Raw genomic sequence first — 17,298 nt, forward strand, 5'->3', positions numbered from 1 at the left:
TAAAGCTTACATCCTATTATAGAAAGGAAAAGTTTCAATGTAATTAAGTTAAAAGCAACACTAGGACACCCCGGTTTAGGATTTATGCCCATAAAAATGTCTGACATTCCTGTTAGGGAAATTGGAATAAAAGAAATCCACCTGGATAGCATTAACTTTTAAATCTGTCAAGGGCATCAGACATCCTTGCAAGAAGCTTTTGAGTTGAAGTGGAGGATGTGCTCTTACCCACATGGGCTCCTTTCTGACGCTGTTCTGAACCCGAGACCTTGGCCAAGCTCATTCCAGTTAACACTGAATCGCCTTGCTTTTTAAGATCTAATTTTTCCATGTTCTCAGAGGGAAGTGACCAGAGCAGTTGACAGATTTCCTTTAGGGCTTAGTGTATATTTACCCTGTGTCATAAGCAGGATAGTGTAAGATGTGGAAAGTAAAGCTTTGAAAACTTTGTGGCAACACAGTTTGTCTGTAGTCTTGAGAGTAGCTTCGTGTGATGCTCTTGGTAGATTTCTTTGGTTTAAGCTTACTCGTCATTGAGAGCCCTTTGTTTGTTTGCTTAGTTTTTTCCCCTAATCGTTGGAATCTAGCCGTGAGCAGGAATGGGAACAGTGCCATCCTCTTTCTCTGGCCATTCCTGTGGCTCTTTCCTTCAATATAACAAATGCGGTCCTTTAGTCCGTGTTGATCAGCCTCATCAAACTTCACTTGTGCTCCATTTTTGAACAACACAGAGCTTCTTAAACATGTCAGCCTGCAGAGCTTCAATTATTTTCCTCATTCTTATTTTCAAGGTGAATGATTCTTCCAGTTATCAAGCAGAGTGAAACTCTCCTTTTTAATGGTGGAAACATTAGTTACAGCAGCCCTCTAAAATCTAAGGGCAAAGGCCCAGAGGCCTATTGGGACTAGCTATTAGAAAGCATCCAAGTCAGATTTCTAGACTATTTTCATTGTGATGAGACCGGAGATGGAGAATCTATATCGCCAACAAAATCACGCTATTAATCAATTTGTCGTGCGTTAAACAGTAGGAAGAAACGTTGTCTGTTTAATATAGACCTCCAGTAAAGCAGACCTTCTTCATGCTTTTCAGATCCATAAATAAATAAAAATAAAATCTCCTGAGGTTCTCTACTGTGGACAATGGACACATTTCTCTTTATTAAAGAGATGTTTTTTTTTTTTTGCTCTCTTTAGGGCTGCACCCTCGGCATATGGAGATTCTCAGGTTAGGGGTCGAATCAGAACTACAGCCTACACCACAGCCATAACAACGTAGGATCCGAGCCACGTCGGCGACCTACACCACAGCTCACGGCAGTGCCGGATCCGTAACCCACTGAGTGAGGGCGGGGATTGAACCCACATCCTCATGGATACTAGTCGGATTCATTTCTGCTGTGCCACAACGGGAACTCCTATGAAGAGATCTTAAACCCAGAGCCCCTCTGTAGTAGTTTTGTGAACTCCATGGATGTTGTACAGAAAGAAAAATTGGGATTGGTACCATCTTATGCCACGATTACTTAATGCACCCCTTGTGTCGCATTCTGGGATACTTTAATGAGGCAGTTAGCTGATGACTTCTAATGAACGGCACCAGCTGTGAACCGCAAAGACTAATTCTTTAAGTAATGATGGAATATGAATACAATTTTCTCCTCTTCTGTTCTTTTTCCGTGCCTTGAGAAAATTTTAATCTTTATCTATGAAGTACTGTACCTTTTCTCATCCCTCTTTGTCTATAACACTCTAGAGCTTTCATTTTATGTGTTTTTGAAAAGACCGTTTGTTAAAATGGGGCAGCCTTTTTAAAATGGCTTATTGAATGAATCTAAGAGGGTGAACTCAATTTCAGATTCTTAAATTATATCCATTTCAATTCTATGATAATTTGTTGAGCACCTACCACGTGCTCGGGACTGTTGGTTAACAAGTTTGAGTCCTTGGAGAGGCGTCAGAGCCATCCGTTTGAAAATGCATAATTGGAAAAGAATAATTTTCCTAATTTACGGAGAACGACCCAGGCGTTAAGTAGCAAGTCCCGGTCTAGAGGCAGAAAGCCCATGCAGGGAGCTGTCCACCACCTTGGTGCTGATTAAGGAGTTGTTTCAAATCCATCACCTACTCTTTTCATAAACTGTTTCACATCCGCCATATGAGTAATGCATGCTGAAAACTGAATTCACTTCAAACGCCATATCAAACAAGATAAAATACAAGCATGCAAACACGTAAACGCATAAATAGATTAAACATAAATAAACCATGTAGTGTTGTGCTCATGTACTCAGGGAGTTTTCGTAGCTTTTTCTTCCCTCTTGCTGTGTGATCAAATTGGCAGTGCCAAGTTGCTCAGAGTGTAGCTGGTCTAACCTTTTTTTTTTTTGTCTTTTTGCCATTTTTCTTGGGCCGCTCCTGCGGCATATGGAGGTTCCTAGGCTAGGGGTTGAATTGGAGCTGTAGCCACCGGCCTACACCAGAGCCACAGCAATGCCAGATCTGAGCCGCGTCTGCCACCTACACCATAGCTCACGGCAACGCCGGATCCTTAACCCATTGAGCAAGGCCAGGGATCGAACCCGCAACCTCATGGTTCCTAGTCGGATTCGTTAACCACTGAGCCACGACGGGAACTCTATAGCTGGTCTAACCTTTATCAGAGTCTGCTGGCTCTCTCTTCTGCATGCACCTCTTAAGTGGACTCCTGTGCCTATTGCTTGATTTTGGGGGCATGAAGAGCCACCTTTGAAGAGGCTGCCTTGCTTATCTATATGTAGTCCTGCTCACACTGGCACCAGGACGCTGAGCCTCTGAGTCTCCTGGCTGCATGGTTCCTTCTATGGCCTTTGAGCGTAGCTCTGTCCCTGCACCATGTGTTGCCTACAGAAACTTGTCGAGGCTGGTTGGAGGCATCTTAGGTCAGCCTGCAGTCTCCTAGGTTCTCCTTCTAGATGTGACTTTTTTCTGTGGCATTAACCCTTCCCTGAGGAAACAGTCCTTTCCTCAAGATGGAGTGGACAGACCACTTGGTTTTGATGGTTTTTAAACTATCTAGCTCCTTGTGGGGGCAACCCGCAGAGTTGTGTGTGCTGGCCCATGTTGGCCAAGACCTGTGTTCTTGACCTTCACCCTCTAGGGTAAAAGAATGCACAGCACACTCCAGCCTTGCTTTCCTCTCTTTGTTCCCTCATCTTTCACCTGCTAAGATTCTGCCCAAGGACAGGCAGGCCTAGAGAATTCCTCTAAGTGCATCAAGCCACCACCTTACCTATTCTCCATAGCTTCCTGATCTGACCAGCACACTGTCTTCTCTGGCATTTTACTCGAGTCTTTCTCATTTTTCCATCTACTTTTAAATGGGACTCATTCGTAATTTTTCTCCATTGCCGCTTCTTTCTTTCTTCTGACAAAGCATTTATTATTATAATGCTAATGGACGCTTGACCTCTATTAATGCTTCTCCAAACCAAACAATACAAACTCTCTGCTGCCCCACTTTCTTCTTTGCAAAGATGACACACTTTTTACTGTAGGCCTAGTGACGTCATCCAGAAGACATATCTTGGACCAGCCTCCTTCCCTGTTGTTCTGCAGGCTGTATCATGCCGTGGTCCCTTCCAGGTCCCCCTCTCCGTTAAAATCCCGTGGCGTCGGGTCCCTCAAGGCTGATACACAGATTATCTTATCTCTGATCATGTCAGCATTCAGCTAAGTGGTGCGGAGGGTCTTCTGGCCAGAGCAATGACAAAGGTGCTGCCCGTCAACAGGCTGAGAAGAAGTGCGGGTCCGTTGTATTTACTCCATTTACAGGCAAAAGAAACCGAAGTTCCGAAAGGAAAGCTGACCCATGTAGGGTTATTCCGTGTGAACTTCTCCTCCTTTGCTACTAATGCTTATGACTTAATTGAAGTGATTCTTAGAAAAATAGATTCTGCACCTGACAGGTAAGGATAAATGTCACGTGTACCTACCTGTGTGCATGTGCGCATCCTTTACTCTAAGGAGCTCTGGCTTCAGGATCAGGCATCTAATTCTGGCTTGGCTGCTGCCTGTTCCTGTACTCTGGCTGCTGGTGCCACATCTGTAAAATCTGGACATGAGTAGATTGCTTTCTGTGGTCCCTTCCATTGCTGGCTCAGTTTTCTGCCTTTCTATTGTTGGAAGATTTCTGTGCCGGGAGAGATTCAGTAAACAGATGGAATCATGTGGGTCCAGCGTTCTTTGACTGTTGACGAATATGCGATTGTCTATGAAAGATGGATAGCCAGCATCCTCCGTTTATATGGCTCTTACTGTTTAATTCTCATTAAAAGTGTTAATCTGGATCTCACTTCTGTGTAACAGGCTCAAGGTTATTAAACGCACTTTATGGATCATTTGTTTAATGTGACCGAACTAAAAATTAAGAAGCACATTTTTCAGCGTTCATAAAGCGAATGTTTTAAATGGACAAATTCATTCTTGTATTTGCATCCCGCTTTGATGTAGAGGCGTAATGGAGTTACAGACGGATGTTCTTCTTGGACATTTATAAGCTGATGATGCCTGTTGAATACCTTTTATAAAGATTAATATTTTTTGCTTTGTGCCCATTACCAGAGCATTAATCATCATGGCTTCAGCCGGCACCGCTGAGGAGGAGCAGATGTCAAATTATTGCTGGCTGTAATCAGAGTGGATCACACGGGGGAAGGGTGGCTGGTCGCTTGCAGGACCTCTGAGCCCCTCAGCTGATTTGCGGGGAGTCTGGGGCCGTGGGCTGCTCGCGCTTTCCTGGCTGGCTGAGCTGACTGCATTTCCCTCTGCACAGCAGGAAAACCAGGACCGCTGTGCTAGCTGGTTCTGGCTTCCTTGTGGGGTCAGATCTGTGCCTTGACTCGGACTAGCGCGTGCTCACGAAGCCTGCAGTCCCGTCCGTGTGACGATGATGGGACAGGAGAAAGCCTTGGCCTTGATTCTCCTTCCAAAGCTGACCACCAGTTCATTAAAATGAGAAATCACACAGGAGGCCTGTAACATCTGCTTCCTCGCCTAATCCGAGCCCGCGCTGTCCAACTGAAATAGAATGCCGGCCACATATGGAATTTTTCATTTTATAGAGGCCACCGGAGAAGATAAAAAGTACAAAGCGGTTGGTGAAATTAATTTTAATAATGTATTTTATGTGAACTAGCATGTCAGCATGACTTTGATCTAAATATTACAAGTGGCATATTTTATACTCTTGTTTTCAAACCAAGTCTCTGAAATCCAGTGAGATTTTTACACGTACAGCGCATCTCGATGCGGGTGCTGAAGTTTCGTCACAGATAGATCTGCGATTTTGACGTGGAATAAAATTTGCCACTGAAAAGTCGCTTCACATACCCAAGTTGTTCCCGTTGTTCCAAACGGTCGTGTCTGATCATCGAGTCAGGTGTCATTTTTTACGTTTTAAAAGTCAGAGACTTACTTCCATTTAACTAAAATTGGAAATGCCTCTTCTCAGTGGCACTAAGCACATGTCAAGGGCTTCCTGGCTACCCTCTGGGATAACAAACCCAGTTTTTTTGCCTTGTCTTTTGTTGAAAAGCCTGCCTTTGCATGATATTATTTCCGTTGCTGTTAATGACTCTTTATGGTATGTTTTACCATTTATTGAATGCTTCCTGTTTGCCAGGTACACCCGTTGTCTCGTCTCATCTCACTCTCAAAGTAAACCCGAGGGGTCCATTAATAACAGCACACTCATTTTGCAGATAAGGGCAGTTAAGGCTTAGAGGGTTTAAGAAGCTTGCCCAAGACCCAAAGCGAAGCGTGAGCAGGGTGGAATTGATCGTTACCTCGTGTGCGTGGGTAAACCGAGCCTTCCTGACACTGAAAGCCTTTTCCAAAATCAAACAGACTGACCTGGGTTCCTAGACTTTCATTCTGGTGTTTGTCGCAGCTGTTTTGCATGTGGTTGGCTGGGGGTAGTTTATTTAAAATGGGTTTTCCTTTTAAAATCTAAGGTTTGTTGAGTTGACTGTTCTTTTCTTTCTTTTTTTTTTTTTTTTGAGGTGACAGGGGGACGGTCAGCTTCCCAGGCCATAAGTTTTGAACCTAATGGGACTCTTGGCACAAATAATGTATAGAAATGACATGCCGTTCATGGGAGAGGGTGTTGAGGACACTGGGTTGGGACGCTCAAAGCATGTCGGGAGGTTCCTCTTCCTCAGCTGCCAGAGACAGTACCTGACGCTTTCAAGTAGTAGTTCATTGCAGGCAGGAGAGTGTGTGTGTGTGTGTGTGAGAGTGTGTGTGAGTGTGATTGTGTGTGTGTGTGATCAATCTTCCTCTGTGTGCTTGATTTTTTTTGTCTTAACTTACAATAAAATTTTCAGATCTTTCGTGTCATTTCAAACTTGGGTTCCATCCCTTTAAAAAAACATCTTGAAAGGGGCTGCAGTGCAGAATAAGGGAGGCCTTTTCTGAAACAAGGTTCACTCTGCCTTGGGGGGGTGGGGGCTGCTGGGGGCTGGGGTGGCACCGGGAGGCAGCCTCTCTCCTGGGATACCGTGGACCTCAGTCACACGTGAACCCAGACCAGCACTCCGGCGCATGCACACACACACACACACACACACACACACACACACACACACACACACACACACACACACACACCCGAACATGCTGTCCGGATCAGCTCGGACACTGTCGAGTGACACCAGGTCACTGGAGAGGCCAGAGGGACCCTGCTGTGAGGTGTTGCCCCTCGAATGTCTTCCGAGGCTGGGACAGGGACCCTCGCCTGCAGGTCCTTCCTCAGCCCCTCGCAGAAGCACAGAGCTGTGTTTGACATACGAGAAAGGACTGTCAGCAAATGTCCTTTGCAGCAGCTGTCCTGCTGGGAAGAGAGGGCTTCTCCACGTGAGCACAACCCCCCCCCCCATGCACAGGCACACACGCAGGCGCACACACACTCTCACTCTCAGTTTAGTGAGATGAGTCAAGCCCTCTGCCCTCGCGAAAACTGCCTTCCAGGAAGGAGGATCAGATCCCAGACCAGTGGTAATTTCCAGCGGTCCAGGACCTGGCCCCGAGGCCCGGCTGTCCCCAGGTCCGCCGGGGGCCGTGCCCGCACCTGCCGATCATGCTTACCAGCCTGTGCCGCCTGCAGCTTCGGTCCTCGCTGCCACTGGAGGATGCTGGCACGTTGCCTTTCTTCCTGGGGGTTCTGGGATGTGTTTCTGAAGGTGCTGCTGCTTTGTGACCCTCTGTCCTTGGAGGCCTCCAAGGTGCCTGGGGTGGTCAGGGCGTGTGTAAGCAAAGCCCGGGCAGACACCTGCTGTGCCTGCTCAGGTGCCCGGTCCTGTGATTGGTGTGTGGCCCGGGGCCGGAGCTCTGTCCTGGGGCCGGGAGGTGGTGTCCCTCCACGCAGGGGTGCTGGACTTTCACAATGTCCTGCTGCGCTGTCTCGGTCCATCCTCTCAGTGACGTGTGCTTGTCCCCACTGTCCCTCGTTATCTTGGCCACCCAGAGGTGGGTGGGTCCATCTGCAGGATGCTAACCCCTGGGCTTGTAGGTTCTCAGGGGCTAGGACAATGAAATGTCTCTAAACATGACAAAACGGCAGTGGTTGTTTCTCCTCAAAGGAGGCTGGGTGACAAAGGAGCGAGGCTGTCACGGACCCCTGGGCTGGGTGGACAGTGGGTGCTTCCGCCGGGTGGACAGAGATGATGGGGGGCATCTCCCTGCCGGGGTTGAACAGGGCCGCTGTCACTTCCGTCATCCTGGAGCGATCCTGACAAGTGAGACCCACACACGCCGCTCCTTCCGAGGACGGTACGTCCGCCCTTGCTTGGCCTGGATGATGGGTAAGTGGGGACCATCCAGGGCGCCCTTCGGCCGGAACCTGAAGGGCCGTTTCTGCCCCCTCTGAGACCACAATAGTGTGGCTCTGATTTTCTAGGACTGTGGGTGGACCCGGCCCTGCTCCCCTTGTGGCCTGGCCAGTCCATGAGGCCTTTGGCTGCTGGCCTCCCCCGAGCTTGTTTCGGAACCGGACGTTGCAAGGCCTGGACGGCCATGCCTGCCTTCGTCATGCTGTCAGGGCCCGGCCTCACCTGCTCAGCACGTTGCGGCTCTCATTTGCCCCCGACATGTCTTTCTGGAAACTCGACTTATCTCTGGAGTGGTGGTGGCCGCGATAGGGTTGCCCATGTGGTTGGGGGGCAGCCGAGGCCTCAGGCCCATTGGGTGCGTGTGTGTTGGGGGGGGCGGGGTCGGATTGTGTCATGTGTCCCAGGTGGGAGGGAAGGGGGACCATCCGGAGATGCTCCCAGATCCTGTCTGAGACCTGGAGGCTGAGCACAGGCAGGGCTGGACTCCGCTTTGCTGGGGGCGCCCTCGCCCCTTGGGTGTCAACCTACCCGGGATGCTGTGTTGTGGTTCAGGTCAGCAGCTCACGCGCTACCGAAGATGCGTGTCGCCAGCGAACGCCCTTCTGTGGGAACGACGTTGGATTAGGGGTGCACAGGGGCAGCCGCATTGCCAGGCTGGATCCACTGCCACCAGGTCCTTCCCTCGTGGCCTTTCCCTTGGACTGGCTTTGTCCTTGGTCGGCTCGCTGGTACCTCTGCACCCTCCTGCGCTGGCAGCTGCCTCGGCTTGGAAGCACATCCTTCGTGATGAGCTCCAGGGTCTGTGGCCTTTGGAGAGACACTGTCCATGGGGCCCTTGTGCCCACTGGCATCGCAGGAAGGGTTGGGTGAGGAGGTAAGAGGGCATCACACGTGGGATGGTCCTGAGATCCAGGGGTGCCGACACGGAGGGCCCGGCCTGGTGCCCCCGAGGCAGCGCCTTCCCCTTGGGCTGTGCTCTGGCCCTCTGACCGTCTCTGACTCCCGACATCAGAGTGAGCGAGGCTGGCCTGGCCTCTGCCGGGAGGATGGACAGCACTTGAATATCTGCCTTACCTCTGCCCACGTATTGGTTACGGAAATGGTGAGTGACCGCAATGAGTACATGCGTGTATTCATCGGACGGAACTCATTCTGAAAAAAGAGAGCCGCTGGCAGTCCTTTTCTCGGGGTTAAATCAAAATGGAGTTTGAAAAAGCCTTAGCGTGAGCTTCCTTCTTGCATCCCCCTGGAAGGCAGAAGACCGGCCGGCCGTGTGCTGTGCCTGCATTTCCCGGTCCCCACCTGACGCCCGCCTCCACCCCGAGGCCTTCTCCACCTCCAAGCACTTCTTGGAAAAGTCTTCTAAGTGGATTTCTGCATACCTTCAGGAACCAGCCTGGTGTCGCATGCTCACTTTTTTTTTTTTTGTCTTTTTGCCATTTCTAGGGCTGCTCCCGTGGCATATGGAGGTTCCCAGGCTAGGGGTCGAATCGGAGCTGTAGCTGCTGGCCGACACCACAGCCACAGTAACGCGGGATCCGAGCCGCGTTTGCACCCTACACCACAGCTCACGATAACACCGGATCCTTAACCCACTGAGCAAGGCCGGGGATCGAACCCGCAACCTCATGGTTCTTAGTCGGATTTGTTAACCACTGCGCCACGACGGGAACTCCACTTTTTTCTTATATTAAAAAAAAGGAAAACCTCAGGAACCATTAATGCAAAACATGCTTTTATGTATCGTTAACACTAGAAATCCTCAAACGTAAGATCCTAAAAACAAGCTCAGGCTGCCGGATGGTTCTGAGCTCTGCTGTCTGTTCTCTCTTGGGCTCTGCGTGGTAAAGGGAGCGAGAGGGGCTGGGCTGATTTCCTCACACACACTGGGGTCGTCAACAGAGCCCACACTGGCGCGTGGGTGATGAGAGGTAAATGGGATTTCCCGCGTGGAAGAGATAATTAGTCACTGCATTTCATCTCGAGTCGTATTTGTGTCTAGTTCGTTTACTTCTCTTTAACTTTCTGAGCATCCTTTCTATGATGCTGTCCGGAAAAAACAAGTGAAAACCTAAGCGAGTTTCGATCCTTAGATCATGCGGCTCCTTTCATTTCACGGCCCTGCTTCTGGAGCCGTGTCTGGGCTGTTTCCATTTTCTCATCCCACACAGGAAGCTGCCTTAGGAAGGACTCGGTTAGCTTTTAATTGCCACGTTCCAGGGCCACGCTGTTCTACCTGTTCTTGCCGCCGCATTTGGCCGCGCTGGCCACCTGCCCTCCTTGGGTTCGGGTGACGTCGCCCTCGTCTGCCTCGTCCCCCATCTGTCCTCGCTCCACCTCCTGTTCCGGTGTCGACATCCTGACTGCTCCTCACGGTTTTTCCTTCTCATTCTACACCCCCCTCTGTGATGGTCTGAGTCCCACACTCGGCATTTGTTACGGCCTAGGGCTGTTGTTTCTTCCTTCAGTAAGGCCCGGACTCTCTAAGGTCTAGAACTCTCTCTCCATTTGGGGTGGGGAGGGGGGGGGACTTGGATGTCCAGAAGGCAACTCAAATTCAACTTGTCCCAAACCAAATTCTGGTCCTTTTCTCCTCCCTTACACGCCCTCCTGCTCCTACTCTCCTCCCCGTGGCTGGCATCACAGGGTGCCAGATGCCCCATTTCAGGGATGCTGGGTGTTGTGTTTGACTCTCCTTCAGCCCCCATCCTCTTGCCCAGTTAATCGCCTACTGCTGTGTTCAGCCTGCCTCCAGTTTGCTCTGGCTCAAGGCCTCTCCTTTCCAACTCACCACCGATGCGGGAGGTCAGGCCTTTTGGACTGTTGCAGTCGCTAGCTGCCCAGGTCTGCTTTGCCCTAACCAAGCACCTTCAGGAGGCTTGCTCTAGCTTTTCCATCTCATCCTACCCCTTCCCCACCCGCATCTTCCCATCCCCCACCCCTTTCGATCCAGTGCTCTGCTGTGTTTTTTCTCGTGCTCCGCATTTGAAAGGAACAGCGGTGGCTGGGCTCGTTTCACCTTAGAGAACTGGTGTTGTCAACAGCTAGTCCGCTTTGGAGGATAGGATTTCCCAGTTGCAGGAGACAGTTTGTAGTGGCATTTCATCTTGAATCTTGTTCAGGACGAAATCCAGCAGCCTGTCTGGACTTTCATCCTGCCCCTCCTCTCCACACCCTCCTGAGCTGTGCGTGTTCATGACATGTCATAGGCTCCTGTCCCGCTGACTTGGTATCTGGGGATCCTTTTCCTGGATTGCCCACCCTGTGAGGGAGATTCCTCTTCCCAGCAGGTGAATGGACTGTCTTCCAAAGGAGGCCTCCTGAACTCTCACCTCCAAGGTCAATACCTTGTCCTACTACTCTCTCCCTCACCTGCCTGTGCATCAGCCCAGGGGTCTTGGAGGCCAGGAGGGGCGGGGGCTGTTCACCAGTGTCACATCCTTATGGCTAGTGCCCATCCTGAGCCCCTGTTTGTGCCAGGCCAGGCCTTTAAGCTTCACCCTGCGGGAGTGCATTGTGCCTTACAGTATAAGGAGCTAGTGCCACCGTGCCCCTGTTAGAGGTGGGGAACCCCAGGCTCATGGGGTCAACCAGCTCACCCGAAATGACCTTGCAAGGAAGCCAGCAGGCTTGAAACCCAGACAGCGTCACTCCTAAGCCTGAGCTCCCAGCCTTCCACGGACTGTCCCTCTGCAGGTGTGAGCCCAGCAGAAAGTTTTCCCTGAGTGATCAAGATCCAGTTGCGGGGGGGGGGGGGGCGTTCTCGTCGTGGCTCAGCAGTAATGAACCCGAAAGTATCCAGAGGACATGGATTTGATCCCTGGCCTTGCTCAGTGGGTTAAGGATCCAGCATTGTCGTGAACTGTAGTGCAGGTTGCAGACGCGGCTCGGATCTGACGTTGGCTGTAGCTGTGGTGTAGGCTGGCAGCTGCAGCTCTGATTTGATCCCTAGCCTGGGAACTTCCATATGCCTCGGCTGTGGCCCTGAAAAGACCGAAAAAAAAAAAAAAAATCCAGTGGTGAATGTAGATTATGAACTGATGCTTTGGTCCTCCTAAAAGCAATGACAAGTGCTGCAATTTACATCATTTTTGTTGTAACAAGTATTTATTTTAAAGTTGCAAATCAGCAAGTTTATAGTTGAGTACAGGAAATTAGTTACAGCCCCAGCCTTTGTATTTGCATTTGTATCCATGTGTAATCTGTGGGGTATGTGTGGGTGTGTATATGTGTATGTTTGTGAGCTGACACCCATGTGTGCACATGTGAGTGCCTGTGTGTGAATTCTTTTATAACAAAATGGGTGATTTCCTCCCAGTCGAGTGATCTGAACCCCTCCAGATGTCAGTTTCACACTGGAGAGAACATAAGGGCCGAAGGTTGGAAAGCTGGGTCACAAGCGAGGGGGACAAGCTTCTAGCAAAGGGCATTGCATCTGGGTGGGGCTCCTGCTGACTGGCAACCCCGTGTGCCCTGCAGACTGCAGAGAGATCCTGCTCCCCATGATGACAGATCAGCTCAAGTATCATCTGGAGAGACAGGAGGATCTGGAGGCCTGCTGCCAGCTGCTCAGCAACATCCTGGAGGTTCTGTACAGGAAGGACGTGGTGAGTAACGGCGGGGCCGCCCCTCAGACCTCGCGGGAAGTGTCGGCCTCCAGTCCCCGTGAACCCTGGCCTCCCAGGACCGAGTCACACGTGATTCACCTAAACAGGATCAGCCTTAGCTATATATATCAACTCTACTTCAATTAAAAAAATAAATAAGGCATTCCCATTGTGGCTCAGCAGGCTAAGAAATCGTCACAGTGTCCGTGAGGTTGTGGGTTCGATCCCCAGCCTTGCTCAGTGGGTTAAGGATCTGGTGTCACGGCAAGCTGCGGCGTAGGTCACAGATGTGGCTTGGGTCCCGCGTTGCTGTGGCTGTGGTGTAGGTCTCAGATGCAGTTCTGATTTGACCCCTAGCCCAGGAACTTCCTTGGGCTGCTGGTGTCACGGTAATAAAGGAATAAATAAATAAAGTAGAAATTAAAAATGAAAAAAAAAGGAATGGCCTTTTAAACCCTAATTTTAAGAGTTACTCTTTCTCTCTATAAGGTTGCTTCCTCAAATTATGTTTTCTTTATGTATAAAGCATGATGATTATATTACCATGTGTAGTCTTCTACATTAGAAACAGTGTTTTAAGTTTATTTCCTCTAACTACTCAGCCAAGTGCCTCCCAAGACTTAGATTTGATATTTAAGGTCAGACAAAGGTTTTGATGTTAAAAATCGGAAGTAAACAGAAGGAGGCTAATTACCTAATTCCGTATGTGCTTTCGTAGCTTTCTTTTTTTTTAATGGTATTTCCTTTTGCGTCTCTCAATTATATGCTCATCCCACTGACCTTTTGTCTCACGCAAAAGCTCATGCAAGCACATGTGGAAGCGCTGACCCTAAGCCTCCGCGGTACCATCGTACCCACCCACCTTAGGGCAGCTTTGTGCTCAGGTACGTGAAGCCACTGGTCTGCAGGTGTGTCTGGGTGGGTGGGCAGGGCCGTGTCTGTCTCTGCCTCTAGCGGTGGCAGATGGGCCAGGATTTTTAAGTCAGCAGGGCTTGCTCTTTGTGCTCCTCAGCTTGGCGTCCGGACACCCTCCCAGTCCACACACACACACACACACACACACACACACACACACACACACGCGCCTGTCCTGCCCTGTTTCTTGCTGCTCCTACTCCTTCTCTCAGAGCCTGGGTAGTGTCCATGAAGAAAGGGATAAGGTGGGCTTGTTCACCACAACGGGGGTTCCTCCGTCTGCTCTTGCAGGCATTGCCTTTGGGAGCCTTCAGCCCAGGGCCCACATCAGTGGTCCCACTCTAGGCCATTTCCTTTTCTTATCAGATAAAAGATATGGAGTTAAGAGGGTGTGTGGCCAACCCTCGTAGAGGAGGTGGTGCCTGCCTGGCCTCTGCAGAAGCACCTAGAGGGTTTCTTTGCGGTCCAGCATTGTCACTATAGTGGCCTGGTTCACTGCTGTGGTGCCAGTTCAGTCCCTGGCTTGGGAACTTCCACATGCCATGGGTGTGGCCACATTTAAAAAAGAAGAAGAAGAAGAAGAAGCATCTAGAAAGCATGTTGAGAGATGTTCCAAGTTCCTAAAAAGTCAGCCATCCCATCACACACCAGATCAGGGATAGACGTTTCCATGGCACCGTGAATGTGAAGTTTCAGGCTGAAACAAAATACTTGAACGTTCACTTCCCTGAGATTGTTCCCGCATTGTTAGGCTTTGAAATGCAGGACCATCTGCAGTGGCCGTCTGCTGGCCTGCCCTGAACACAAGGCCCGATGGCTTCAGAAAGCTCCTTGGTGAGCTAATCCGGGATCATACACATTGTATTGTTGAGAGAGCTGTGCTCTAATTTTTAAGGTTTGCTTAAATTCAATTACGATGATTATATAACACATGCTCGTTAATGGGGGATAATTAATACGATGCCTCGCGTTTTCCTTGTGAAGGCCCTTGCCTCTGACGAGGACCGTTTTTCATCTCGTTAAGGTTTGTACTTGACGTGCCCTTTGTGGGGTAGGTGGATGCTCTCAGGTGTTGCTTTACAGCGGTGTGTCCTCCTGCAGGGACCCACCCAGAGGCACGTCCAGATCATCATGGAGAAGCTGCTCAGGACCGTGAACCGCACCGTCATCTCCATGGGGCGGGACTCCGAACTCATCGTAAGTGGACACAGGCTCGGGGGTCGAATCGCGGCTCAGAGCGTCTTCCCCAGGCCCTTCACTCACGCTCAAGCCCCACCTCCCCGGGGTCCTTTTCCGGCTGCCTTTCGAAACCAACCATATCTCACTACAAAATAGCAAGCAGTTGTGAGGCAGTTATGTATTGGTCTCGTAGCTTAAATGCGCCCGTGTTCCCTCATTCTAGAAGCACATGGCAGAGGCGAAGAGTGAGCAGACCAGCATTTTGGAGACAGAGGCATTTGGCTTTCGTTTTCTCACTGCTTCCTCCCAGCAAAGGGTGTGTGTTTTCTTCCTCATCCTCCTGGCAGTGTCTTTCCACGTATTTACATTTAAGGTGCCATTAATAAAACTTTATGAAGGACCTTAAAAAGGAATGGAGGCACTCGACGTCGCGTTTTATTGGCTGCTCTGAAGTAGTGCGCCTGTTCCTCTCGGACGAGCTGTTGAGGGGGAGTGGTCTCTGTTATTCTCTTTCTCAAGAAAGTGGCTCAGGGGTTAACGAACCCAGTGAAGATTCATGAGGATGCAGCTTCGATCCCTGGTGTCACTTAGTGGGTTAAGGATCCCGTGCTGCTCTGAGCCGCGGTGTAGGTTGCAGACGTGGCTGGGATCCTGTGTGGCTGTGGCTGGAGCAGGGGCAGGCAGCTACAGCTCTGATTTGACCCTAGCCTGGGAACCTACATATGCCACAGGTGCGGCCCCAAAAAGAAACAAAAAAAGAAAGAAAGAAAAAAGAAAATTTTGACAGTAATTTTGACAGTCTCGGAAGTTTCGTGTTAGGGCTCTTTGGCCAGAGCTCGCCACTCTCTTCCTCACCCTCCTCGTTCTTAGATGGTGTTTCTTGGGGAACAGATGCCCGCGTGGGTCTCATTTGATTTCTTTCCTTTCTCGTACATGTACCCGTTGAAGTCAGTTCGGCTGATTGCACTTCAAAAAGTAACTGCTCTAATCACAGAAGGAAAAACTCCAGTTGGAGTTTTCATGGGCAAGCAGACTGTGCACCCTGGGATGCACTCTGCTGGGATGACTTGAGTTGCGTCTGCAAAGCCCGGGAGTGGAACAAGCACAGCGACACATCTCTCTCCTTCGGACAGCAGACAGGAACGCGGCACTGGGCATGCTTGGCTTTCTGTGCGGGCATCGCAGAAAAGGATGCCGTCTGTGGTTTGGGGTGAATCACAGGAAGGGAGCGAGTGCTGCCTTTCTGTTAACATCCAGTAAGATTGTCTGGTCTCTGTCTCAGAGTTTTCGCACAGGTGATGTGCAGCATTCCTTTTAAGGTGTATCTCCTTTAGGTTTGGACGATGACGTGTATAAAGCAGGAAATAAACTATTTCCTTCTGCATTGGCTTTATTTGCAGCGGACGTTTCCATTATCCTGCAAACCTAGATCTGCCTCTTCCTGTTCCCCAGCATGACTATTCTTTGGTCTTGGAACATTTTTGTAAGGGTGGCTGGAGACTGCGCCCCACGCAGGAAGACTTGGGGTGACTCCAGGAGCCCTCTGGCGGTCCTGTGTGCCTGTTTCCTTGGGGTCGTGCCGTGGGCATGCCTGGAACGCGCTCTCCTTGGGAAACGTGGAGAGGACCTTAAGTAGAAGGAATGGTATGTGGCTTAAGGGTGAACCAAGCTTGGTGTCATTCTGCCAACGTCCCTATTGGAATAGGCTGGATTAGAGGGGCTGAGGGCACATTCTGCTTCTTGTGGCGTTGCAGTGAGTGGGTGACAAGCACTCATGATGGGCAGCTCGGGGAGATGGGCCCACGTGGAGGCAAGTGAACTGTGTTGATGCTTCTGTCTCTGGTTATGGGCTTGCCCCTAGCGGTGTCTTCACTTGGGTCGTGACCCACCAGCCAGCGGTTGAACTGGGGAGAGGAGGGCCGGGAGGAGGCCCATGACAGTTTGGATGGGACCTTGGGTGGTGGGGGATGGGAAGACCTGCTCGCAGCTCAGTCAGAGGATGTCGAATGGAGCAGACCAAGGCGACTCCTCTGACCGTGTCGTCCAGCATGCCTCTGGGAAATCGCTCCTGTCGCAGGCGTCGTGGTAAAGTGTCAATAACAGTAGCTCTTCTTGGGCCACTTCGGCAGGTGCCGGGTGCTGTGTGACCAGTGGAGGAGTCTCACCGAATCCTCACTTTCATCCTGCAGAGGCTCCTGCATCAATGCCTGCGGAGAGATGGGACGTGATCCTGGGTCCACAGCTGGCATGGCGGCGCTCTCGGGGATCCCTGGGTTGGCGCCAGAGCTGGCTTTCCTAGGTCTCATCTGTGAGATTGAGACTCTTGATGCTGGTCCAGGAGGTGCTGAAGAGGACTCTGGATGCCTCCTGGGTCGGCAACCTAGTTAGGGAGGCAGGAGTTCAGGGAAGTAAGCGTCTTTCCATCTGCCACCTCAGGTCATTCCCAGGCACCAGATGGCTAGGATCTCCTGGAGGTGGAAGGGACAGGCCACGAATCAGTTGCCCCTTTCCTGAAGGGCTTGGAGAAGCTCATGTGTTCTAAGGAATCTTTGCGGGGGCGGGGAGGGGGGTTCTAAGAAGGGACCTTGTACCTTCTACCAAGGGGTCTGAAATGAGGATCCAAGCTTGGTCTTACCTAGCTGTGGCCCTGTTCCTCCTGCACAGGGGGCCAGGGGTCCAGGGCACTGTCAGGGGATGGGTTGGGGGCTAGAGCAAGCTGCCCACCTCCA

At 50.6% G+C, this 17,298-nt stretch overlaps 1 protein-coding gene across 2 annotated transcripts in view; it reads left to right on the forward strand.

Annotated features, from left to right (window-relative positions):
- Positions 1–17,298, forward strand: part of DOCK1 (dedicator of cytokinesis 1) — a 535,081-nt gene that overhangs the window by 197,159 nt on the left and 320,624 nt on the right. For both annotated transcript variants that reach the window (XM_047760279.1, XM_047760280.1), the window contains exons 26-27: positions 12,348–12,475; positions 14,492–14,587. In XM_047760279.1, the coding sequence (XP_047616235.1) occupies positions 12,348–12,475; positions 14,492–14,587 (224 nt within the window). The remainder of the gene's footprint in view (positions 1–12,347; positions 12,476–14,491; positions 14,588–17,298) is intronic.

The sequence above is a fragment of the Phacochoerus africanus genome, chromosome 15 (genome assembly GCF_016906955.1).
Source record: "Phacochoerus africanus isolate WHEZ1 chromosome 15, ROS_Pafr_v1, whole genome shotgun sequence".
NCBI classification, from domain to species: domain Eukaryota; kingdom Metazoa; phylum Chordata; class Mammalia; order Artiodactyla; family Suidae; genus Phacochoerus; species Phacochoerus africanus.